Here is a 26,375-nt window from a genome sequence, read left to right on the forward strand (position 1 = left end):
CCAAGTGGGCCGAGGCCGAGCCCCTGGCCACAACCACAGCCGAACGGATGGAGACCTTCGTCTGGAAGAACATCATTTGCCGGTTCGGCATGCCGCACACCATCATTGCGGACAATGGCAAACAGTTTGACTGCAAGAAGTTCAGGAGTTTTTGTTCACGTCTGAACATCAACTTGCGCTTCACCGCGCCTTACCATCCGCAGTCGAACGGACAGGTCGAGGCCATCAACAAGATCATCAAGAAAACCCTCAAGACTAAACTGGATAATGCTAAGGGAAATTGGCCTGAGCTCTTACCAGAGGTGCTTTGGTCCTACCGAACTTCCTATCGCAACTCCACGAAGGAAACACCCTATGCATTGGCGTTCGGAACTGACGCTGTCGTCCCGGTCGAAATGGGGACTCCTTCATTCCGGACCGGCACGTACAATCCCGAGACCAATGACACCGGACTTCGGCTCGGCCTGGACATAATCGAGGAGAGGCGAACCGACGCCAATCTCTACCGAGCCGCTTACCAACAGAGGATAGCCAAATACTACAATCAAAGGGTCAGACCCAGAAGCTTCGGATTGGGCAGCCTCGTCATGAAAAAGAATCCCCTCGCTGTCAAGGAGAGCTCATTCGATCCGAACTGGACCGGACCATACAGAATCACAGGCATAGTCAAGCCTGGCACTTACAACTTGGCCACTCTGGCTGGGAAGCCTCTCAAGCATAGCTGGAACGCTGAACACTTGAAGACTTATTACCAGTAAAATGTGGTTAGGATCGGGGACTGTCCGACCTAACACCCATTCCGATCAATGAAGAGATGAACACATTTTGACTCATTTCTTCTTATTTTTCGAAACAAACACTGGGGACTCTACTCCTATACACTTTCAACAAAGAGGAAAGATCTAAGTGTTTCCTTCAAAAAAATAGTAAACCTATGTGCCGAGCCGAAGTGCCATTTTCGGCCCGACGCTCGGTACATTACAGACTCATCAGGTCTATAAACTCATGTGTCGAGCGGGCGCGCCATTTCCGGCCCGATGCTCGGCATATTACAGACTCATCAGGTCTATAAACTCATGTGTCGAGCGGGCGCGCCATTTCCGGCCCGATGCTCGGCATATTACAGACTCATCAGGTCTATAAACTCATGTGTCGAGCTGGCGCGCCATTTCCGGCCCGATGCTCGGCATATTACAGACTCATCAGGTCTATAAACTCCCGTGCCGAGCTGGCGCGCCACTTTCGGCCCAATGCTCGGCATGGTACAGACTTATCAGGTCTATAAAAATCCCTGTCCGAGCCGAAGCGATTTCCTACAGTCCTAACGTTCAACAGGATATTTCTAAAAGAAAAATATACATTCCAACCAAAACTTTCATCGTGCATACCGAGCCGATCTGAAAGTAGGTTTGAATATTTTTCTCAAAAAAAAAAAAATTCCTAAATATCTCAATGGGTATGCCGAGCCCATCTGGGATCACTAGGGTTTTTAAATTTTTACTTATCTTGGTTATGCTTATCAAGCTGATCCTAAGACAAGTTCTAATTTATCATTACCATTCATTCTCATTGCGATCGGCATGCCGGGCCGATCTCAAAATGACTTGGTTTTTATTATGTTTTTCACTTTTATCATTTTCTTATCCATGTGTTGTTAGTTATGTCTTTAGCTTAATTTCCGAGCTGAACTGACAGCAACTTGTATCATAAAAAGAAATTACTGATAAATTAACAAACATAAAATCCAAACAACATATTGTTCAAAAATCAAATTAAACCCGAGCCACACATCGGCTCGGGGAGAAAAATAAAAACATAACATGACAATTAAACAAAATGAGCCATCATGCAGATCGCTCGGCAGGGCCCTCCTGGATCGGCTCAATTGACTCCTCGGGCGTCTCCTCGCCGAGCTGCACCACCTCAACCCCGCCGATCTGCATCTCAGCGTTGGGATCGGATTCGGGGGCCGGTGGGATCGGGGTCGGCTCGTACGCAGGCAGTGGAGGATCTTCCGGAGTCGGCTCGGCTTCAGCGGGGACTTGGCGGTCGGGGAGTGGAAGCTCATCCTGCTGACTTCCCTGGGTATCCTCCTCACCGTCGGACTCGCCGAGGAACGAGACATCCCAGTCCGGCCTCTTCGACTTGATCTCGTCCAACAACTCCTTGTACCCGTCGAAGTGGGCATCAGCAAGTGCCTTGGCGCTCGGCGCTCCAGCTTGACGTCGGAGCTCGGCGGTCCTCCGTTCGGCAGCCTCGACGTCTCGCTGGAGATCGTCGACGTACAGCCGCAGGTCAGTCAATTTCTGCTCTGAGGACACAAGCTCCTTCCCGAGCCGAGCTACCTCCACCTCTTTCTCGGCCAGCTTGGACCGCAGGCCCGCCGACCGATCGCGCTCGGCCTTCACCACCCGCTCGGCCTCGGCCAGCTTCTCCTTGAGCTCCTGGGTCCGCTCCCGAAATCTCCCCAGTGTCGCCTCGGCCTCGACGGCGGCATGGGCAGCTTCGAACTGCCTCATGGCGAGCTGCAAAAGAAACACATTTATCACCAATCCGAACCGAGCGGATAGACGAAATCCGAAGTAAAAAAGACTTACCAACATAGCCTGGCGGGATGTGGTCAGAGCTTGGTGGCTGAAGCTCGGCTCGTCCTGACCAGCCCAGAGCCCCTCCCGCGCCCTTGCCGTCATCACGCGCTTAAGGCCCGAGACGAACGGCTCGATGCAGGGGTCGACCTCCACCGTCTTCAGGGGCACCGAGCCCGAGGCTTCGGCATCCCCACCACCGGGTTCAGCCCGAGTTCTCTTCTCGGGACGAGCATCGGTCGCCGGGCCCTTCCTTTTCTCTCCCTGCCGAGCCGGTCTCGTCACGGAAGGCCCAGGTCGGGCTGCGGCGGCGGCAGGCGCTGGTACCGGGGTTGGCTCGGCGGGCACCCGACCTCCAGCTCTCCTTTGGACGCTCTTCGCCGCCTTCCTCCTGAGCCGAGCCTCCAGATCTGCCGAACTCATACCTCTCTCCGCTCTCGGATTCCACCTGGGTACAAACCAGGAGATCCCACTCGACCTGATCTGAGTCGGTCCGAGCAGGAACTTGGTGGACAGGTATTCGGCCGGTGAGTCTCTGATCACGGCGATCTGATCCTTCAGCTCGCCTCGGAGCTTATATTTGCCCCAGCTGACTGCAAGGATGAAACAGAAAGGAGTTAGCCACAAAATACATATATACAGTCATTACAAAATATATACTGATCGCCCTCGGATCGGCCCCAGTCTTCCATTGCCCACCTGGGATCCTAAAGGCTCTGGGAACCCGAGCCGGGGTGGGTCCGCTCGGATCGGCAAATTCCCAATCCCCAGAGACGAAGAAGTATCTCCTCTTCCAAGTCTTCTGGGAAGAGGGATTCCCTGTGAACAACGGCCCCGAGTAGGCCTGCAGATTGTAGAAGCCGAGCTCGGTCTGTTTTGACCTTAGCGCGTAGGAGCAGAACAGGATATCCTTGTCCGGCACACACTTGTGCACTTTGTGCCACAAGATGTGCAACGACAGGATGATTCTGTACACGTTCGGGTTGAGCTGGTGCGGCGCCGCGCCGATCATGGCCAGCCAATCCTGAAGGAATGGGTGTAAGGGGAGCCGAACCCCGTTCTCGAACATCTCTGGGTACATGGTCACCCATCCCTTGGGAGGTCGGCTCGGCTTCTCCCCTTTCATCGGCAATCTCATCTGCACGGCCTCAGGAACAGAGTACCGAGCCCTCAGATCTTCGAGATGAAACTCGGTCATCTCATTTGGGATCTGATCGGCCCTCCACGCCAACTCCTCGTAAAAGTCCGGGTCGATCGGACTCCCCGTGACTTGCTGAGCCGAGGTCGACGCATCGTGACCCCTGTCCCTTTCACTTGATCCCGAGGTTAGCCTGCTCGGGATGGTCGCGATCGGCTCGACATCAAGGGGCTCCTCGTCACCACCTTCGGCCGCCCCTTGTTCCCGGTCGGAACTCAATACTTCGGGATTTTCTTGGTCCCCTCGGGCTCGGCACTCTCCACCTGGATTGCGATTCAGTGCCGAGCCGGCCTCGTCCAATTCTTCGGACAAACCGTCCCAACTCGCCTCACCCGCAGGTGGGCTTCGGCTCGGCTCGGCCTCACCCGCCGATGGGCTTCGGCTCATCTCGGCCTCACTATCTCCTTCAAAGGCTTCTCCCGAGCCGATCCGGCCACTCGAATCAGTGTCAGACATTACGAACACCTTCTCACCTTTCTCTCTCTTGCTTTTTGAATCAAAAAGTGGTTTTTCTCAAGAACTCTCAAGAACACACACCCAAAACCCGAAAATGCAGAAAACTCAAAAAAGGAGGAGAATCACTTACTGGTTTTCCTCCGCCCAAAGTCTCCGCCCCTAACACACTAGGAACCACCTTGCCCACGACCGTGTCAGGTCAAAGTCGGGATCGGACAACCTCTCGGACGGCGGTGAGAGATTGAAATTCGCGGCGAGAGAGGGAGGTTCCGCAGAGAGAGGAAGAAACTGAAGATGAAAGTGAAGAGGCAGAGAGAGAAACTGCCAATTTATACCCCTATGCAAACCGATCTCAGCCCTTCATTTTTTGGCGCTTCAAGTCCCAGATCTTGACACCTGTCAAGCATTCAAAATACCCATAACGAGGTGACCCTTACGTTCCCCCATGCAGAAATCAAACGTCCCTTCACCTGTCCCTGAGATATTTTGGCCAATCACAAGTCACCACCTGCTCGGATCTTCGGAAACGTAGATATGTCGGGTTCGGCTCGGATCAAGCAAGCATATTATCTTTGGGAAGGTCATCGCACTTCAGCTTCCAATCCACCGCTGTCCGCTCGGCTCGGAAGCTGGGGGACTCCTGTTTGTGGGAAAATCCACATAGATCCGAATAGCCAATCACGGCTCGACACGTGGCTGGTCAACATCCATCTCGGAGTTGACTCTCAGTGGTCAAACTTTGACCTCCACATCATCACTGGTCAGCATTTCCTCTGCCAGCTCAGACCGAGTTTCCACGCCGGGCCCACTATGTTCGGTCCGAGCCGAACCGATGATCTTTCAAGGGATCGAGTGTCCATCTTTCCACGGTCATCCCGGTTCGGCTCGGCTCGGCGCAGGGGATGGTCTCTTGTCGAGTTCTGGCGTCGGCCAGTTAGGGCTCGGAAAGACCCCAGTTTACTGGATCAGCTCGGTCTGGAATCCCATGTCCGATCCGACCACACATGGACTTCATGTCAACGCATAAGAACATGTGCTTGTATCGGCTCGGCTCGGCTCTCCGCCGCCATTCCCGGGAAGATCACGTTGGGACGAACCGCCACACTTAAATGCACCTGACACAAATCTTCTGACAGAGGGAATGTCAGGCCTGCATTCATGACTACTGGGGCAGTTTGCCTGAACCTTCCAACCTTGCATTTAATAGGGCATTCAATGCAGCATTGAATGCTGAGGAAGCAAGCAGCTGAACATGCAACTAGGTCTGGCCAGATGCGTGGGTCTCTGGCAACCATTCATTCACATGCAGGTAACTTAATCATTAAGTCTTCCTTTGCCTATATAAAGGGATCATGTATGCACAAAATGGATATAGAGCAATCTATGCATCTACCCACAAACACTTATACAAAATTTCCACTCACCAAAGAGCTTACCCAACTTGCTGAGAATAACCCAGAACATTTACCTTGTTCTTCCTATTCTCCCAAGTTCATCCTCTGTTCTTCCTCATCCACCATCAAACACCATCACTGATTTCATCATCGGAGTGTGTTTGGCTGGTACCACACCGGTCCCTCTCCTCTGATCTTGTTTCTTTTGCAGGAAGATCTCAACCAACATCCACTTCATCATCCAGCAAAGCACCTGATCAGCCAGATCAGCTATTCTGAGTTGTTGCATCTACCTTACGAGAATTTGCATCAACAGTCAGTCTATTTTCTGCAGTTCAAACTCACAAATGCACAAGTTATGAGCCTCCAAGGCCGGTCCATTCAAACAAATGGCACTGAAAGTCTGAAACGATGCGTTTTGGGCACGTAACTGTGTGGAGGTTATCATAATATAAGAGTATGGACAAGACAATGCAGTCAATCATTCACTCGCTGCTGAATGAATGGCTGTAATGTTCCGCCATATTTTACACTACTCTCCACCATCTCCCTCTTCTTCTTTGCCTTCATCAACACTAGTCTCAAGGGCCTGCCTCTGCTTCTCATCCGCATCATCTGCCATGCACCCGCACAATCACGACGGACAAACAAAGTTCAAGGACTTCCCTTACGTGTCGGCCCCACACAAGAAGCTCATGGTGGACCTTGTATCGACGGTGGAGACGCGCCTTGCCTCGCAGCTCCTCCCTTGCACCCTCCCTCCCGACGTTCAGTACTACCAGAACCCCACCGGAACCGCCCATGCGTCCCTCCACATCAGATCCGGCCTCAACTCCTCCCCTGTAAAAATTTCTCAACCCCCTCTCTCTGTTTCCTATAGTTAATGTTATTTGCTACTTAACAACGTCAATGTGTGATTTTATTGGTGCTTACTTGGGCATTTCATTTGATTGGGTCACAAATTGGCTCAATTTATGGTTCTACATAACAATGTGTGATTACAGGACTAAATTGGGTCCATTTCTATGGTTGCTTGGAACATTTTTTCTGGGATGAAAAATTGGACTTACCATGATTTTTTTTTTTTTCAAGTGTGGTTTCAGCATCATATCCATGTACTAATGCAAACTCACAACCCTGTTGTATGCTTTCTATGACTGAATCAAATTGCTTTCTACTCCAAAACGACACATTAAGTTAAGCTTACCTCTATACGATAAACCCAGTTCCTAGTTGAATTAGGAATTGGGTTTTTCACTACATGTCACAGAAAACAACTCAAGCATATATATACTTGGTTTTACTCCTGAAGTTTGAAGATTTCTGAAGAGCCGTTTGAGTCTTATAAATGGTTTAGGAAAGTGACTTAATCATGAACATTTATGTGTGTTTCAGATTGATTTCATATTGGGAAGTTGGCTGCACTGTGAGCTACCAACAGGTGGAGCACTGAACATTACAAGTCTCTCATCCTATCTAAACCCCTCCACAGATGCCCCAAACTTCCTCCTTGAGCTCATCCAGAGCACCTCAACATCCCTAGTCCTCATCCTCGACTTGCCTCCTCGAAAAGACCTCGTCCTCCATCCCGACTACCTCAAGACCTTCTACGAAGACACCCAGTTGGACACACAAAGGCAAGTGCTTGAGAAAGTTGCTGGGGTCACACCTTACTTCTCCTCATCACTCTACATCCGCAGTGTTGTGTCCCCGACCGCCATTATGGTTCGTGTAGAAGCAGAGGCAGGCTTGGAGGAGATCATAGAGAATCATGTTGGTCCTGTTGCGAAGGAAGTGCTGGGGATTTGGTTGGATCAGTGTGCTTTTGGAAAGAGAGAAGTGGGAGAGGATGAGAGAGCTTGTTTGAAGAAGAGGGATGATTTGATCAAGAGGAAGACTATTGAGATTGATTTGGGGTCCAATTTTCCGAGACTGTTTGGGCCTGATGCTGCAACCCGAGTATTGGGAGCTATTCGGGAAGCTTATGGGGTATGATGTGATAATTGGATCTGTGTATAAGATAACATATAGGAGTAATATCATAAACATATTGCTCATCACAGTCTAAACCATGTCATATAAACACATTAGACTTGCCAAATCCTATCCTTTTAATCATTATTGCCACTCTAGTTTATGTACATTAAGGACCACTCTAGCTTATGGTTTAGACTGTGGTATGCTTTTTGCGAATATTGTTCAGCTTTTCCCGCCTGAAGAAGAAGAAAAAGATGAGGTTAAAGTAGTTACTGTCTATGAGGGAGCTAAGCTGAAAGAGTATGAAAAAGTTTCTAATCAATGCTTAATTTATATCGATTGTTTGTACAAGAGTGATATATGTGATTTAAGTTCACAAATGGGGTTACATTTGATGTACTAATGATATGCTTGGTTAAAGTTAAATGTCATATTTGAAAGAGTTAAGAGGAATGAAATGAAATTCCATAACATTATGGAGTGAAAGGTATCAAATTGAAGGTTAATCAGATTGGTTCTTTGTAGCTTATTCTCTTCTTGGAGAGAGAGGTGAAGCTATCTTTTAGAAAGCTGGTTGGATGTTTGATACACACAAGAACTAACATGTTTTGCTTTACAAATGAAATGGGGCATCTGAACTTTACAAATGTTTTACTTTAAAAATTTGTAAAGTCTATGAAAATGAAATGCCACTTGTACATGATGTTGCTTCAGTTGAAAACCACTCGGAAAAAGAAAGACAAAAAAGTCAAAGTATGATGTGAGTGAATAATAATAACGGTCACATATCATGAAAAAGCACCCAAGACCATACACAATTCTCAATTCCTTTGTAGAAAACATGACATTACTCACAGCAAATAACAGATCAATTCAAGTACAGTTCCACCCCAATTTCAGCCCCCTATCTTACTTATTCAGCTTCACCAAACACCATTTCTATTCTTTAAAAAAGATCTGAGAAATTTTTTCCTACTGTAATAAGTCGTAGCAGGACCGCTGAAGCTAGAACCCTGTAGGGAAGAGCAAGACCCATGTCGGAGACTCTAAACTCGCATCAAGCATAACTTTAAATTTTGAATATAAAAGGAGAAAGGCGACCAAAGCCATGAAGCAAGATTAACATGGAACTGCAAATAATTGCCAGTCAATTCCTTTTCCACGCTTTCGTCTGTTTAAATGTGCCTTAATGCTAAAGCAAAACATTGATGTGTGTTGTAGATCAAGACAAACAATAGTATGAATGTTGCATTTCTGACAAAAGAATAAAAAATGTAGTAACAATCTCAAAAAACTACCACACTAGGCTATACTCAATATGGACACAATGCAAAAAGTTGTACCCTCAAGAGATTTGGGAGGTTAAGTGCATAACACTAAGAGCTCCCGAATTAAACATTAGTTACATCTATGAGACATTTTACTAATTACACAAGTAATGGATTTGGAAGATGAACCCAGCATTGAAGAACAAATGAGCAACTGTCCTCTCCACCGTCAATGTGAAACTAATCATACCACCCTGTAAAAACACACATGAGCCCCCCACAAATCAAAATTGAAATCTAACCTCTCAACCTATACTTTCTACACCGCATGCCAACATCAAACCTGCAAAAGAATATGCAGTCCTCTTAGTAACGTGGAAAATTCACATAAATAGGTACAAATAAAGTGATCAGATAAATGAAATGTTTAAACAAATGACAGTTTCACCATTAATGCTTAAATAGAGGCATCCCAAATGAACAGTGCAGATCAAACATTATAAAGGCATCAGAGCTCCATGAAACTTCGAGCATACAAATAAGAACACTAAAAGGCAACTACGTTAAGATCCTCAACCAATGTGCAGACATCACTGTCAAAATAAATACTCTTGGCCTCAGTCCACATATTCCATAAAGTAGAAAAAAGAGAGGCCCTAAAACATTATAACGCAATCAGAGCTCCATGAAACTTTGAGCATATAAACAAGAACACTAAAAAGTAACTACATGTCTATCTCAACCAATGTGCAGACATCAATGTCAAAACAAATACACTTGGCCTCAGTCCACATATTCCATAAAGTAGAAAAAATGGAGGCCATAAAAGAAATTTGTTAAAACTGAAATACTCTTGGCATCAAACCCACATTATCCATACCACATGGTAAAACTAAAGGGTCATTACCTATTCCACAACAAGTATGACACAGGCAGGCAAGACACCAAATATAAAGAAATATCTTACCATTTTTGAAATATGGGATAATACCTCCAAATCTCATAAAACAAGCAAGACAGCTTAACAGTATATTTTATAAACTTAAAAAGAACAAATGCTTAAGTGCTCTAACACAACAGCAGTCCTGCAGGAAACTAATAATTTTACTCCTAGATCCAAGATATTTTTTAAGGGTAGATCACTTGTTAAACTATCTGCCAATTATGAAGATGATCACCTGTTAACGAAAGCTACACCAACAGTAGACAAGAAGTCCACTAAAGGAAAGGAAAAAACACTAACTACATAATAGTTGAGCTAAACAAAAAATAGTCGAAAGGGATAGGTCCTTGAACTCTGTTGAGACCGAGGCCCAAAGAGAGGACAAAAACCTCACCCTTTCCCAAAGAGCCAGCCCTCCTACCCCTTTATAATCATAAAAAATTATTTTATTCCTTTCCGTCCAAACCACCTAAAGAACATCCAGCCTGCAGCAGCCCCAAAGAACTTTGGCTTTCTTTCCTCTACCAAAGCAGCCAGAAAACTTGCAGAGTTATTCTTGGTCTAGCAGTTCATAGTTCCAGTTAGTTTAGTATACTATCCACATCAAGCTGATGCCACATTAGTTCAACAATAAATACCGCCGTACAAAAGCATTACATATATGCAAGCTCATCATAATTTAATTAATTCTGCTAAGAATCAAAATGTAAACCAATTTATCATGACAAACAAGAAAAAAATGCATAGAAAAGATGAGATAGCAAATGCAATGTCTAAGAGGAAATATATTAATTCTAAAGGTTTCAGGATGCTGCTTGACCATACATGCTAGGACACAAAGCATCCAATCAAAAATCAATGGTTGAATGTGACCTAGAAATAAAGACATAATTAAAAAAAAAAAAAAAAAAGAGAGAGAGGATTTCTAAAATTAATCATATAAAAAGAACACAGATTTTTCACATAATTACATATTTTATGCCCCGTGCCTTATTTACCATAAAATAATAGTACTTATCATTTAACTGCATAATGTATTGAACATGGTGGAATCCTAGTTTTGATGAGTCACTTCGAGTAAAATAGGAAATTGGCATAAATAATAAAAAGGGGATGATAAAGTATTAAAAAAGTTCCCTAAAGATCAATGATTAGAATTTACCTTAATTCACAAATCAGCCTTAGATTTTTTTCCCGTAATAAGCTGGAATACATGGAGGCCCCTGCTGAATGCTTCATTAAACAATATCCTAGTCTGCATAGACTGGAAACCAGGAAACCATGATAATACTGCCACAGGAGCCAATACAATCACCCCAAATAATATATCGTATAGTCGAGCCACTGAAACAACAACCTCCCATAGTATAGTGCGCTGCAGAAAGGGCCGAAATACTTGTGCTATTAATATCAAGCCCCACCCAGTGGGGACGAATGCCAGAAGACTAGTGAAAATATCCAAGAATTTGAACTCTGTGAATTCCAACAGGGCAATTATAACGAGCATTGCAAGTGTAATGACAAGAAATTGGACCATTCGATAGTAAATGTGATCTTTTGCTGCATATCTGTCCCGAGCATATGCTATTACAATATAAATGCCAAAAGCCACAAACACATAGATCCAAGACAGCAAGTAAACAGCAATACTGGTACTTCCAGCAGCAATACCAAGCTGGTATACAATCCCATATTGGAAAAAGAAGAAGCGGAGGTCTATAATTATCTCCAGAAACTTTCCCCATAAGCCAGTTGTCTTTAGATGATCCTGCTCCTCATACCACCATCTTTCCCAGCTCTGTTCAGCTTTTGCAAACACACTGCCCCGATACCAAATCCAGTTCATGAAGTCATCAAAGTCTTCTACAGCCTTCAACCAATCAAAGCCAGAAGGATTAAAAATAAAGGGGGCCATAAACCATGACAAAACCAGGAACCAACTAGTGATGGTCATGGCTATGTAAATAAATGTGTCTTTCGCTACGGGACTATGTGCCGCATAAACTGTAAGTATCAAACCAAGTTCAATTGCTTTCACAAAATGGCTACGAGCATAGAGTCTATAATTCTCTGCAAAACTCTTGTGCTGCACAACAAAACCACGTCCAGTTGCACGATACTTTGCACCACCATGAAGAATAGTTCGCCCAAAAAAGTGGGTGCGAGTTCCCATTGAGAATGTGTAGAAAACTGATGAAAGCTGGAGCTGCATCGTTAAGAAATCCCAGATCGCTTGAAGGAACCCATGCTCAAGAGAATTCTCCACTATCATTGGAAGGGCAGTGAAGAGACCCAGTTGGATAATGAACTGCTGATTCAAGATTGTACCGAGTGCTCTGTTACTGCTGTCATTTGCCAATATAGAACCTTCAAGACCACTAAGAGCCAGATAAAGTCGGCCCCATAAAAATGCATACACAGTAAGAATAACCATCATTGTATTAAAAAAGAAACCAACGGTAGTATAAAAGAATGATAGCATCCGGAAGAAATCCAGCCTATGACCCAACCTATAAACATCTCTGCTGAGAACTTGTTCCCCATTCCCACTAGCAACTTTGGCCTCAAACATGGAAATTTGGTTGAACCCAACATCCCTTCCCTTGCCAACTTGGATGTATTCATGGTGTGTGACGTTGCCTCCACGCAACGTGCAATTAAAGCCAGCAAAAATGTCTTCACTAATGTTAATCACCCTGGAAGCTTTACTGATGCCACCTCGAGTCAAGAACCAAAACCGGTCAAACACATCTGGATGGCCATAATGCATTCGAATTTTCAAAGGGTTTGCCAACACCCGCTGCCCCAAGGTGACAAAACTTGTTTCTTGAGCTGACATAAACCAAGCAAGTGATGAGACAGAACCAGTAAAAATATGCTCCCTGACTCCCAAGATCGTAGGCTTCCGGATTCCATAATAGTGCCTGTATTCTTCCAATAGATTCCGCATTTTGAGTGCCTCCTCAAAATAATTGTCTTGGTTCATATCAATAGTCTGAACTGCATCACCACGAGTGAAGATAATGGCATGATTTTGATTCTCTGGTTTTCCCTCACCGAGCTTCAAGGGACCAGGCAACTTTATTCGGTAGATTTCCACTTCCTTCTTTAATTGCTGATCATACTTCACAAGAACAGAATAGTACTCCTTCTCATCCCTGCCAGTTGAAACCTCGTCAACATAGGCAACTCGCAGTGCTTCATTCGTTTTCATCAAATACAAAATTTCATCAGCATGGGGATCTTTTTTCGCCTTTTGTGTTCCATATATCTGGCATGCAACCACATATGTATATTTCATCAAAACCGTCCCATATTCATGACCTTTGAACAACAAGTTCACATGACTGCTTGTTCTACTTAAACTCCTGGAAGAAGGTGATCTCTCCAAGCTCAAACCATCCCTGCCAATGTCTCGCATCATGGAACCAAGTTCTTGTGATCCATCCCGAATGTCCATCTCTGATGCAGAATCCAGAAAAGCCAACATCTTAAGGGCCCGATAATAATACATCATTCCCCTTACAGTCCGAGAAAGTGTCTGGCCTCTGTAAGATGCCCAAAGCCTAAGATCTTGCAACTTCGTTGTCCATATTTCATTATCCTTCACCATTCCTTCTTGGCGCATCCTCTCCAAAAAATTCTTCCACTCATCGACATATATTGTCTGTAAATAATACAGGATAGAAATCCCATCTTCATTCTCAGTACGTAGTTGTTCTCTGCTAAACAATACTTCTTCATTGTAGTAAGGGGTCAGAACACTGAAAGCCATCATTTTCTCAACTTGGGGGGCATGTGGTATGTTCATAAATAGGGAGTTACTGAAGAAGGCGATTCTGCGTCTTGCCTCAAGGTTAACTGGGATATTTTGCATTGAGTCCCGAGAGGTAAGTATTGTGTGCAAGCGTCGAACCTGCCGGTAGAAGGATACGTTAGTAGGATCAGGCCACTCAACAACATTTTCAAAAAGCAGCCCTGCAGCAGAAGATGGATTACGAGGAGCCAAACCATCCTCCATCAGCTGTTCAGTACTTCTTTTCTCCTTGAAAAAATCTCGAATGGCAATCTCATAAAGGGCCTGCAGAGTATTTACCACCTGGATAGTATTTTTCTGAGTTTTGTTCAAAAGATCAACAAGTTTGATCAACTTGGCATGCAGCTGTGGAAGTGCAGTCGTTTTAAATGTTTTTGTAAACTTCTCGATCTGAAGAGAGTGATCAATTTCCTGAAACAAGACTGTCACAATGGAATGCTCTTCTGTATTAGTTTTGATAATCTCAAGTAGCAAGTGCTTGATACAATCATAAGCTTCTATAACAGCGCAGCGCCTGTACTCATTCTTGCATATCTTATACCAAAGCCACCTATCAGGAGCATCTACTAACTCTTTAGCCTGGCTAAGTGCAAGCAGCAGTTCATTGCACAGAAGAAAACAAGGCCAGCGAATAACCCTGACATTCCAAGAATTCTGTGGCAGCTCTAACAACTCAACCTCACAGTCAGAAATTATATCTTCTTCCCTGAAGATCAAAATTATCTCATTCCATATCAAAGCAAACTTGGTTGCCTCAACCTGGTTGGATTCGAGCTTCTTATAAGGCTGTCCAAGCCCATACCTCAGCTTCAACCGGTGGATGGCATCATTAAACTTACTCCTCAGTGTCCCCCTTGCATTTAACAGCTGCTCTTCTGGCATGAGATTAAACTGAATTGCACTTGCAAAGAACTGGAATCTCAGCCTCAGTTGTTGGATATTCCGAATCTCACCCAAATGTGCAAACAACCCCACTAATGCCCCCACAAGAGAGGAGTAAATTGAATACCAAATCTGCAAATCCATGAGGTATATGAGAACGACTGGAAGCCACAGCAATCCCACTGCCAATTTGTTGCTGTTACCAAAAAACTGATGCCATTCATAGTTCACTCCCTCAAGTTTTAAGAGTGCTTGTGATGGCTCAATCATGGGTTTAATCTGCATGAAGTAACTGAAAGAAAACTTTGTAGAAAGCACCGAAATCCAGAACAAAGTGTACTTTATATTGTCAAAAAGGCCTTCCCTCAAGCCACGGCCAACAAAAGTTCTGCTCTGAAACCACCAAGACAACATGTAAAATATCTTCCAGTTTGTGTTCTCAAGAAAATTCCGAATCCAAGGAAGAATAAACAGGGCTAGAGCCAAAAGCTCTGGAATGATGAAAACCAATGCCACTATAAGAAAATTCACCACCCGCCTATCTGCCTCCGGCGACCACCGCTTATCCTGATTTCTCTGCGACCAAATCCTCCCATAAAACACCCCGAAAAACACAATCCATACTGCAGCAACTATGCTCTTCAAGACCATCCTCACTCCGAGCCCCAAAGTCTCCCTTGAAACCAAACTATACTGCATCCCCACATCAAGCAACGACTGCAAGAACCTCAAACCACTCCAAGTGAAAAACACAGTCAAAACCTTGACCTGCACCTCCCTCTCCTCCAACGCCTGCCATGGGAACTCCCTCTTCTCCCAAGCAACAATAATAGCAGCCTGAAGGAACAAAATCAGCATGATCCAAAGCTTGTCAAAGCTCCTAAACAAGTTCCAAAACGACCTCTGCTCCACAAACCCAGTTTTACCCACATGCTTACTCCTACTAGAAGTAACAAAGAAGTTGCTCCCAACATCAATAGGCCACTTGAGTTTCTCAAAACTCCTCTTACTCCAAAAATACTCATTGATATCATCATAGTTCCTCCACACACTATGAGGAGCAGTCCCATTCTTGCTACTATCAACCTCAGCTCTAATCGTCTCGTAAATCGGCTTCACAATACAATTCAAGAAAGCATTCTCGCCCGAAATCGAGGGCATCACAGGCTGACCCGTACTCTCATCAATGTAATCCTCCAAAATCTTGTTCAATTCCATAGCCATATTATGAAATATATAGCAAATACACTCAGGTACAAACCTCAAATTGGCGGCCTCGCCCCATATCAACAAGTAGAGGCTGACGTAGAGGAGCTCGCGGCGCTGGTCCTCGGCGGAGGCCACGCGGCGATCGGAGATCCAAATGTTGGATTTCTTGCCCAGATAGGAGCACCAGTTGGTGTAGTTCTTGAGGAGCTTGAGGCGGAACTTGCGCAAAACGGCGCCGTCAAGGGTGTCGATGTTGTCGGGGGGAGGGTTGAGGCGCATCTGGGCGTTGGCGAGGTGGAGGACGATGTGCTCGCGCTGGTTCCGAACGTTGTCGTATTGGAAGCCGAAGAAAATGGCGAGCCAGTCGAGGAGGTCCATGTGGGGCTGCCATTGGACGTAGGGCGGTCGCCTGAGGTTGCCGACGGCGCGTAGGGAGGCCGCGGCGGCGCGTACCTCCGGGAATCGGAGAGAGGGGTGGTCAGCGAGGAGGTTGTGGACGGGGATTATGTTGTAGGGCTCGGACTCGGGGTCTGGGTCGGTGGAGTGGGCTGGGGTGGGCCTGGGCCGGCGCTGGGCTGGAGGAGTACCCTGGCGGATACTCATGGTATGAACAAGGATCGGAAAGTATGGCAGCACGGAGGTTGCGTTTGTTGGGCGGTGGTTTTAGTTTCAGACCCCTTGTTTTGTTTTGCTTTGCCGCTGAGATCAGAGAGGGACAGCTGGTGAGGGTGTAACGTGCAAGACGTAATGGAAAATGGAAAGAGTTGGCGAAGAAAATAAGGCATAGAGCCGCAGGGGGAAGAAGGTTAACTCTGTCCTTTTTTGTTCACTCGGTTGGTTACCCTTTATTTCAAAATTTTGCCTCTTTTACATGTTTCAATTTTTCATTTCTTTCTTCTTTTTTTCTTTTATGGACATACTTCCAAACTTCTCAACTTCGGTATTTTTGCATTTTTCTAGCCTCATATGTTTGATCTTTGTTTTTTTCAACTTATTACCTATTTCCTCAATTTTGGGAAATTCAAAAAATTAGTTAAAATTTGTGCTTTTAAATAAAGACTTTTAGCCCATTTCTCAAGATTTTAAAAATATAAGAATGGAGCAAACATGGTTTCAACACTACTTGAAGATTATATTTTATAAAACTCTAATAAAATGGACTAAAATTATTTAAGGTCCAAAAAAAATGCACCTCTCTAGGTTTTTTCTTGCCGCATTAACCCTTTTTCAAATTCTTCTTCTCGCTGAAATGTAGAGGTCATGATGATCCAGACTAAATCCATTCAATTTCTAAAAAAAGATCACTAATCCTTAACTTTATGAGGAATCCTTCATCAATGAAAGGAATTTGAAAAATGGATTTAAATATAGTTTCAAGGAGTACTACTTGTGGTTCAACTGTGGAACACATCTCATGTTTGCAAATCTAAAAACCATCGTCTTGCCTTGGTGGTGAAATGGTAGACGCGGGACACACAAAATTTGGTGCTAAAGAGCATGGATGTTCGAGTCCTCTTCACGGCATAATATTGAATATAGAGAATAAAAATAGGCTTAATTTCACTTTTGATCCCTGTAATTTGCATTAGGTTTCACTTTAATCAATGTAGTTTTAATTGTTATAATTTTAGTTCTGTAGTTTACAAATCATTGCAATTTAAGGACATGTTAACATTTTCTTTCAATTAATTCGTTAAATTATTCATTGAATCACTAACGGTATGTAAAATACATGATCAAAATCGAAATGGTTTATAAAGTACATGACCAAAAGCACAACAAATTTGACGATTTGATGAACAAAATGCTAAGATGTCCTTCAATTGCAACAATTTATAAACTACATGGACCAAAATTGAACTTAGCTCAAACTACATGGACTAAAAGTGAATTTTAGCCATAAAAATAAGAGGATCTTCAAACCCATAGCTCATCAATGAGCTTGAGTAGTAAGCTCAAGATCTGACCAAAGCCTCCATCCACTCTAAAGTAAGCACTGGATCACTCGCCGATGACTCGACCCATTTCAGCTGAGCCCAATGCAATGATCATATGCTACTCGACAATATTGAATAAAGATTGTCCCTCGCATCAACTCCAACCTTTTCTGAAAACTTGATCATCTTCTGATGGGTATGAGATAGTGAGGGTGGGAGACAGTGAAAAAAGAAAGGACATTTTGGACCTTTCACATGAAAAATAATTATAAATATAATGTTTGAAGAAGTGGGTTATAAATGCAAGAGGGGTGGCCAAGGGGGTCATTAGGTTAAATTTTCCAAATTAGAAGTGCACAATGAAGAGAATGTTTAAAACTTAAATCTATAAGAAAGGATTCGGTAAGTTTAAATTTGAAATGATACTAACAATAACACTTTTAAAAAAGGCTTTTTTTCACCAATAGTCTTTGTACTTTCACTCAAACATCAAATTGGTCCATAAAGTGTATTTTCAATCAATTTCATCATTCATCTTTGCCATCGAACATCAATTTGGTTCCTAGACACACTTTGAAAATTCGCCAAAAATATATCGGGATACGAAAAAATTCCCTAAAAATTCTTATAGACTTGTCTTGACTACTACTATTCGTATATGAGATCAAATTATCAAATTGATTTTCCAGAAAATTCGAGATTCCCAAACTAATTCCCTGAATTTTCTAAAAAATACTAAACGTCAATTTGATAATTTGACCCTATATAAAAATAATAGTAGTCAAAACGAGTCCATAGGAATTCAAAAAAAAATTTCATATCCTGAGCTATATTTGAAAAATTTTCAAAGTGTGTCTAGGGACCAAATTGATGTTCGATAGCAAAGATGAGAGACGACATTGAGTGAAAATGCATTTTAGGGACCAAATTGATGTTTTGGTAAAAGTTGAGGGATTATTTGTGATAAAAAATGTTGAAAAATATTACATGTACTCACTTTTTATTCCAATCAATGTGGCACGTGATATGCACACTACATCTTTTTATTTTTTAAAAAATAATAATGTTGTACACTTAATGTGGAAATCATAATGGCATGTAGAATGGGAAAAAAGAGTTAAAAAAGAACAATTGGGTTGAATAGTATTGTCTTATTTCTACATCATATATGTATAATTAACTAGGGTTGGGTTGGTATGGTGAAAAATTGATGATCGACTAAACCGCTCCAAGCAAAATTGTCTCGAAGAGTGACCGATGTGTCGGTGGCTGTAATCCTACCGATCCGATGGTAGGCGGTGGCAATGACGGTTTGGAAATTTCAAACCATTGGTATACCGATACCGACCGACACCCATCTTCTTTTTCTGATTTCTGGTTGCAGAAATCATCTTCTTCTTCTTGGGTAGGTGGCGGCGGGTGGTTTTGCAACGAGGCTGGGTATGCGCAGAGGCTCTGATGAGGCTAGTGCGACGGCGAGCTTGGGCTGCTTGGCTTAGCAGCGCATCGGCATCGGCATTGGTAGGATGACTGCTGGCAGTGCGTGAAGTCCCAGCCATGGTAACCGATCACACCGACCGACACCTACCGCATTTGAAGCTGTCGGTAGCGGTGACGACGGTTGCAAAGTTGACCATATCGTTGGTGGCAGTTCGGTGGTCAGTCGTGGTTTGTCAGTTCAATTATCGACATCGACCCAGCCTTATAATTGGAAAAAGAAGGAACTAATTAACACACTTTTTTACATCCAAGATAATAATAAATTGATTATTTAGAAAAATTCTTTTTTGAAAAAATAAACAAAAAGCTATAGAGATTCTTATATCAATAAGACATAAAATGAAACATTGGATATTAAAGGGTTTAGGGACCCATCCGCCAAAGCTCTTAGGTTTTTTTTTTTTTTTTTGTTCTTTTTCTGATTAGTGATTATGTAGATAGCTTAGATTTGATTCCTCATTAAAGGTAAAAGAAGAAAAAGTGTGACCAAATATTAATGAGCAATTATTATTAATAGTGGGAATCCTTGAAATTAATAAGGGATCCAGTGATCCACTAAAACCATATAAATGATACGTTGAATTGGTAATGTCCTCCAAGGCTCCAATTGATTACGCGTAGATTCTTGAGTCTAAAATTCATCCTCTACGGCTTTACTTGAAAAATTCATAAGTAAAATTATACAAGTATTAAATAATTCATAAATTTATTTTCAGGGTAAAAGAATTCTTGAACTACACTATATAATTAAAAATTTGTATTCTCAAATAATATCTCAGGAATTTGGGTCATTGCATCGTTTTTCTAAAATTATCTTCTTTATAGGACATAGAAATCGTAAAATCTTATAATGCACAATTAATTCAATCAATATTTATTTTTCAAAAGACAAATTCCCACATCCAATTAGGAAATGGGGTTTTCCAAATTAATAATCAATTGTTTACACTAATGTAAAAGAGGGAGTGAGATGACAAATTTCAAGGAAGTTGTAGGGTTGGTGAGCAGTAAAAGGAAAGAGCCAAAGAGAAAAGCATAAATGGAAAATATATTTCACGTTACCAGCCTCAGCTTTCTTATGACAATTAGAATCTTGTAATATTTTATTGTGGTCTTTGTCAAGGGAAGGAGAAAGCAAAGGGCCGGCCATGAAGGAAGCTTCTGTTTGTGTCCAAATAAGAAAATGGTATTTCCATTCTTTTGAGGATTCTCCACTTGCAAGCCGCAATAATTTGTATTATACCGTGTGTCTGCCAAGTGGCCAATGCTAAGTTAACGTCTAGAAATCTACATCCAATATAAAGTCAAACGCGCGTCTCTCCTAAATGGAAATTTCAAATTGAACGGGTCATTCCTAGAATCCTAATTCAACGTGTCCACCAAGGCCCATGTATGCATGGAGTTTGGCTGTATATGACTTGTTTTACGGCAAAACCAAAAGAAAAATATTTGACAAAGTGTGATTGAGTAATTAAAAATTAGAGTGAATATGATTTTTTTACACTTTTTCTTTGATTACGTATTAATTTTTAGGGTTCTTTATCTAGGAGGACAAAATAAAAAAAAATTCTTGAAAAAAATTTATAAACATGATATATATTTTGTCAATTAATTAAGGACCATGTTTTTTTTGTTTTTTGTTTTTGTTTTTATCTCAATTTTATCCCGATATTAGACCCATCACAACTTTATCAAATTCAAAAAAATTATACTGGATTTAAAGATATGCATCTCCTCTTTACAAGCATATAAAAATCATCTAAATCGGATCTCTACAACTCCGATAATTGGCCCCAAAGTAGGGTACTCGAAACTATCCGATTTTTCAAATTTTTTTCTAAAGGTCCGATTAGAAAGTTTTGGATACCCTACTTTTGGGCCAATTACATAGAGTTGTAGATGTCCGATTTGAGTGATCTTTATATAGTTGTAAAGATGAGATGCATAACTTTAAACCAAGTATAAATTTGCTAAATTTGGTGGAGTTTTGATGGGTTTAATGTCGGGCCAAAGTTGAGATAAAATAAGATATTTAATTGACACAAAATAAAAATATGTGTCATTTATTAATACGAATCAAAATTAATATTCTGAAATAAAACAATCATTAAATTATTAAATTATGTGTCTTATTTGTAAATTTTTCTCTAGATTCTTAAACTCAAAACAAGCTTGCTTAAGACTTGAATTCCAAGACAAATTTACAAAAGTTTGCTACTATTCACATGCACTATTTACGAGGTTTTTTTAAAAATAAAACTTTCAGATGCATGATTCATGCATCTACAAAATAATTTAAATGATATTAAGAAGCATCACATGCATCCGCAAGACGATGCAGAAGCATCTGTAAGATGATGTAGCAGATGCAAATAGGTTGCTATTACCGATAATTTCACTTCTCTCAGCTACACTTTAGTTATAACAACTTCAATTCCTCAAAGAGACATAAAAAGGAACTAATAAAACTAAATTCCCCAAAGCTAGCATCTGGGTTCTCCATCATAAGTTCATAACTTCCTTGCTAATTGGATATGCAATAGGAAAGCAAATCGAAACACAAGATCAGGAATTATAAATAACAATTAAATAATCAAACTAGAAAAATAAGTAATTTTAAATATTTGAAAACAGAAAATACATATCTTGAAAAAAAAAAAAAAAAAAAAAAAAAAAAAAAACTTCAACAAATTCTTTATTTGCTTTCACTTTCACCAGCGACGAGATTGAACTCCGCTGAGTAATTTATTCATAATATTTTTGGGCAAGCAGAGTTTTCATATCTATCCATTTGTTTCTCTTTTTTGAGAATTAATTTTTTTCTTTGGTTTTTAAGAAAAAGAGAAATGTACAAAGATGGGAAGGGAGGTCAAGTAGAGGGAAGCTCAAAGCTCTTTATGTTCCCTTATGATTTTGGGCTCGAACTAGAGAATATTTCGTTTCAATTATTTGGTAAGTAACTGGTAAATATGTAATTTGGAACATTGTACCAGCTTTTGTACCTCATATAATTTGGAACATTGTGCTTCCCTGTCTACTCCCATTGTGCCAACAATTTCCATCTCCTCTCCCTTTCAAGGGTCCACTCTGTGTATCAGGACCATTTGCCAGATCTTCGGCCTTCCATATCTTCGTCAAGGACCTGACTGACGATCGATATCAAAATTTTCAAGGTGTTTCCCCGACCAGAGCAAATCCAATCTAAAAGCTCGGCCGTGAAACCATGAACTATATGCTCTGGGACATGGAAGAATGTTCATGATTACAATGACAATCCAATCTGATGCACATCCAACAACAGCATAACTTGCTAAACATCAACGCCTGCATATGGAAGAAAGCCTTAGCACAGCCACAAGCCATCAATATATCTCCCATACTAAGAATAATTTCGACTTCACAGCACCTGTGCTACTTCCAAGCATGTGTTCATATGCGCACTGGCTACTAAGCATGTGTTCATAAGACATAAGCAATGAGCATAAGCAAATAAAAGGTAAATGGTGAAAGAAAGCCGTTCCAATTTAGTCCTAAAACCAATGCTATTGGAGTATAGGAGTATTGGAGTATGAGTGAGAGAGAGAGAGAGCATCTATAAGAAGTGATTCTATTTCTAGACATCAAAGCATGGCATAAAACAACCATTAACGTCATCAAATGTGGTCACAGATATACAATAATCCTTGTATCACTCAAACCATATATATGAGGACACCATACACATCATATCAGCCTTTATTCAATGCGTAATAAAACACACGCAATGATTGTTACTCAATTGGAAGATTGACGATATATTTTGTTTTTTTACCCTGACCATCCTCTCTGAGGACCCCCAGATGACTGTACATTCAACCTGTCGAGCACAGCATTAAAATCAATGGGTTGGCCACTTTCCTCCATCCTCTGAATCACATTTGCAGCATGATCACCCCTGAAGCCCATGCCCACCAATTTCTCAATCCACTCATTGTAAGGGTGGTTACGGATGAATTGTGGATTCCGAACCATAAGATTTGGAGCTGTTGTTGGTTGTGGAGTCTGAGAGACACTTGTTGGAGGATATCCACCTTGACTATAATGAGGCACTTGAGCAGAATAATGAGATCTCCCCCCTTCACTATCGTACATCATATATGTACTCCCTGGAGGAAGTGCAGGGTGAGGTCCAGCAGCAGCATATCCATCACCGGGTTGTGTTCCAAAAGTGCCCTTGATTTGTTGAGGTGGAGGCTGCTGTGGCATTGTTCTACCACCTCCACTATATCCAAAGGGAATGGCATCAGAACGACCAGGTCCTGGTTGAGGAATATTGGAATACTGCACTTGCATTGGCATGCTACTTGGCAGAGGCTCTGGAGGAGATGGATTTGTTTGTTGACCTGGTGGGTAGGAAGGGTATACAGTTCCTGATGGGGGCCTCATCTGGGGTTGCATAGAGGTCTGTTGTGGAAATTGCACCTGCTGAGACAACTGCTGTGGTAATTGCTGCTGATACTGAGGGAAAGGTTGGGCTTGTGGCGTCTGATTTACTTGAGATTGTGTCTGCTGTGGGGCCAACCTAGGAATGTCTTGCAGTTGGGAGGTTCTATACTGAGAATCGGAAGGCAAATATTGACTTTGAGGATGCTGTGATGGGGGTGGTGGGTTTGGTAACTGAGTTTGAGGTAAATAGTAAGATTGTTGTTGAGCAACATTCTGAGTTGGGGCCTGTGAGGGAGGTGCCACTGGCTGCTGCTGTGGCACTACTTGATGGGGAAGGGCAAGAGCTAATTGCTGGTTATGTGTTTCAGATGTCTTGTCAGTCTTTTGAGCATCCGAGGTAGGTGGTGAAGCTCTCTCCTCATTGGATTGGGAATGGGTTGATGAAGCAGATCCTTTCTGTGCAAACTGAAGCTTGGCTAGTTCTTTCTGAGTCTCAGCAAGTTCTTGTTTGTCTCTTAGAATCTGGACAGACCTATGGACCTGAAATGGGCACCATGAAAAGTTCAAGGATTGCCAAAACCTATTCTAAAAAGTCAAACTAATAAACAGTTGGAGTATACACTATTAGATGCATGCCAAGAAGATGAGAATGGCCCAAATACTCAACAATAAAACAGACTGCTTTGCCATTGAACAACAAAGTTCTGGCATAGCAGCGGCTTCAAATCAATACCCATTTCACCAAAATGATTTATAACATGCAAAATCCTTGGATTCTGAACAGAAAAATCAAGATGTGATATAACGGGAAAGTAACAAAATTTGTAGTCATACTTCGAAGATCTAACATTCTAGAGTTCATACTTTATACAAAGGAAACCTATTTCCAAAATTCTTATTCCTAAAAAAGCCAAGAAAGAGAACAGTTCCATACAGAAAAAGATTATAGGGCTAGGGGATCATCTTCCTGTTCCTACCAAAACACTTTTTTACCACATAATCCTTTAACACCCCACAACACTATTATGCAGCACTTTAGTATTATGCCAAACCATTGTATTGGTGCAATAAGTGTGTAAAAAAAAGACCTATAAATCATATTCCATTCCAAGAAAATTACAAATTCAACGTAAATATACTATCTAAACTACATAATTCAGAGTTGCAACCTCTTGAAGATGCTTCTCAAGAGACTTGAGCTTTGAATCTGCCTCCCCATGATCACGAATTAAATCAGAACGCATCTCACCAATTGACTTATCAAGATTATAGCAATATAATTCCAACTGTGAAAGCCGTGAACTGATTCCTTCAAGAAAGCGCATGAGATTGTCAGCATATTTTTTCATGCTCTTTTCAACAGTGGAGATTACTTCTTGGTTCACAGAATCTTCCGGCTGGCTATAGGCAGCAGAAGGGAATATCGGTGATCTTGCCACTCTACTTTTATGATAATCCTGCTATGGGTAGAACACAACAGCCACTAGTTAAAAAATAGAATAGTTTCTATTATACTTTTAAATTAAAATGTTTGATAAGACTAGATAACAATCAAAATGTGTAGTTGACACCATAACTTTGTTAACAAAAACTGTACAGGTTGTGTACACGAAATTTGAAACAGAAGCAAACCTCCCCACTCTATATTCCTTGGGGAGTTAGTTCTTAGGACATCACTAAGAATAATACTGTAAACTCTTCTAAAAAAGTTCAATATGGGATAAAAGTTAAATTAGTATTCCCTTAACTATAGACAATAAGCTAAACCTTTTTAAATAGAGTTATTATTTTCGACAAAAGTAATGCTGAATTAAGGAAATCAAGCAGAATGCTCTAGTTTTCAAATACCATCTTCTCAATCCAAATCTACGGTACTCACAAAAATCAGCTGCAGATTAAACTGCTGTCTTTATGAAAAATCAAGCTTACCCTTCAACTAATACACCAATCAGAATTATAATTGCCCGTGAGATGCAAAATCAGCTCGTGCCATTTTATTACCAATTTGCAACACTATTATTCAACATATTGTTCAATCTCAATTAAATAAAAAAGGCAAATAAAGGATTTTAAAATTTAAATTTTTTCCTTCTTGGGATTAAGTAACAACAAAAAGAAAATGTCTTACTAATCCACACCCATATTTATAAATTTGATAAAAAATAAGAAGCTAAATATGCCATAAAACAACAATGAAATTGTACCCAATTATGCACGTGATCCGAAACCCTAAGTAATACAAAAAAAAACCCTTAAAATCCCACGAAATTACTGCTCAATCTGCCAAGCCCAAGATCCAAAGCAGTAAAAGTACCTTGCCGGAATTGGGTCCCATCACTGGGTCGCTGTGGCTACCATTGGAGGAGTCCTGATTGATGTAGTCCTCGTAGGAGCAGAGAATGTCGTCGGACCCGAAATCGAAGCCCTTGGAGCCCGAGTTGGGCCGACCCGACGATCCAGAAGCCATATTGGGAACGATCGGAGTGAAGAGAGAGAAAGTTAGGGTTTCCGAGAGAGAGAGAAAGAAAGTTAGGGTTTCCCAGAGAGAGAGAGAATTGAGGGGACGAAAATAGAGACTTTCAGAGAACGATGAAAAGAGAGTTTGGATTTTGGTTTTGCGTTTGGGTTTGCTTGCAAAGGCAAGTTTCCGTAGTAATAAATGGAAATTTCGTTTCTATTTGTTTTATTTAAAATAAGAAACACGAGGAAGATTGTGTTTGGAGTTTGCGGTCAGATAAGGATGAGGATCACCGACCATGCTTTTCTATTTTTTTTTTTGCAGAT

The 26,375-nt window shown here is 41.9% G+C and overlaps 3 protein-coding genes and 1 non-coding gene across 5 annotated transcripts; 1 reads left to right on the forward strand and 3 right to left on the reverse strand.

Moving 5' to 3' along the window:
• Positions 1-6,111: 6,111 nt before the first annotated feature.
• LOC147286476 (red chlorophyll catabolite reductase, chloroplastic-like) lies at positions 6,112-7,961 on the forward strand. Its single transcript, XM_086240201.1, has 2 exons — positions 6,112-6,475; positions 7,029-7,961. The coding sequence occupies exons 1-2, from the start codon at positions 6,137-6,139 to the stop codon at positions 7,626-7,628; spliced, it is 939 nt and encodes a 312-aa protein (XP_086096327.1). The 5' UTR covers positions 6,112-6,136; the 3' UTR covers positions 7,629-7,961.
• A 387-nt stretch (positions 7,962-8,348) lies between these two features.
• Positions 8,349-16,492, reverse strand: GSL05 (glucan synthase-like 5). Its single transcript, XM_086240372.1, has 2 exons — positions 10,984-16,492; positions 8,349-9,221 (listed from the first exon to the last, which is right to left on the reverse strand). The coding sequence occupies exon 1, from the start codon at positions 16,330-16,332 to the stop codon at positions 10,990-10,992; it is 5,343 nt and encodes a 1,780-aa protein (XP_086096498.1). The 5' UTR covers positions 16,333-16,492; the 3' UTR covers positions 8,349-9,221; positions 10,984-10,989.
• Positions 13,270-13,349, reverse strand: LOC147286478 (small nucleolar RNA J33). The gene has a single exon (XR_015122178.1). It is a non-coding gene; the product is annotated as a small nucleolar RNA J33 (small nucleolar RNA).
• Positions 16,493-22,759: 6,267 nt separating the features above from the next.
• On the reverse strand, positions 22,760-26,236 carry LOC147286479 (formin-like protein (DUF1421)). 2 transcript variants are annotated; one of them, XM_086241657.1, is made up of 3 exons: positions 25,906-26,236; positions 24,761-25,051; positions 22,760-24,131 (listed from the first exon to the last, which is right to left on the reverse strand). In XM_086241657.1, exons 1-3 carry the CDS (start codon positions 26,056-26,058, stop codon positions 22,974-22,976), a joined length of 1,602 nt encoding a protein of 533 aa, XP_086097783.1. In that variant the 5' UTR covers positions 26,059-26,236; the 3' UTR covers positions 22,760-22,973. The 2 variants fall into 2 exon arrangements, with proteins under 2 accessions (XP_086097783.1, XP_086097784.1); XM_086241658.1 differs by having other exon boundaries at positions 24,761-25,048; positions 25,906-26,235.
• Positions 26,237-26,375: the final 139 nt, after the last annotated feature.

This window comes from Dryas octopetala, chromosome 4 (assembly GCF_963921425.1).
Source record: "Dryas octopetala chromosome 4, drDryOcto1.1, whole genome shotgun sequence".
Classification (NCBI taxonomy): domain Eukaryota; kingdom Viridiplantae; phylum Streptophyta; class Magnoliopsida; order Rosales; family Rosaceae; genus Dryas; species Dryas octopetala.

Excerpts from the sequence above, each read along its gene's own strand:
- LOC147286476 (XM_086240201.1), top strand. The coding sequence starts at position 6,137 with ATGGCTGTAATGTTCCGCCATATTTTACACTACTCTCCACCATCTCCC. Across the intron at positions 6,476-7,028 it reads CCGGCCTCAACTCCTCCCCT|ATTGATTTCATATTGGGAAG; the intron begins GTAAAAATTTCT and ends TGTGTGTTTCAG.
- GSL05 (XM_086240372.1), bottom strand. The coding sequence starts at position 16,332 with ATGAGTATCCGCCAGGGTACTCCTCCAGCCCAGCGCCGGCCCAGGCCC.
- LOC147286479 (XM_086241657.1), bottom strand. The coding sequence starts at position 26,058 with ATGGCTTCTGGATCGTCGGGTCGGCCCAACTCGGGCTCCAAGGGCTTC. Across the intron at positions 25,052-25,905 it reads TGGGACCCAATTCCGGCAAG|CAGGATTATCATAAAAGTAG; the intron begins GTACTTTTACTG and ends TTCTACCCATAG. Across the intron at positions 24,132-24,760 it reads TTGAGAAGCATCTTCAAGAG|GTCCATAGGTCTGTCCAGAT; the intron begins GTTGCAACTCTG and ends TGCCCATTTCAG.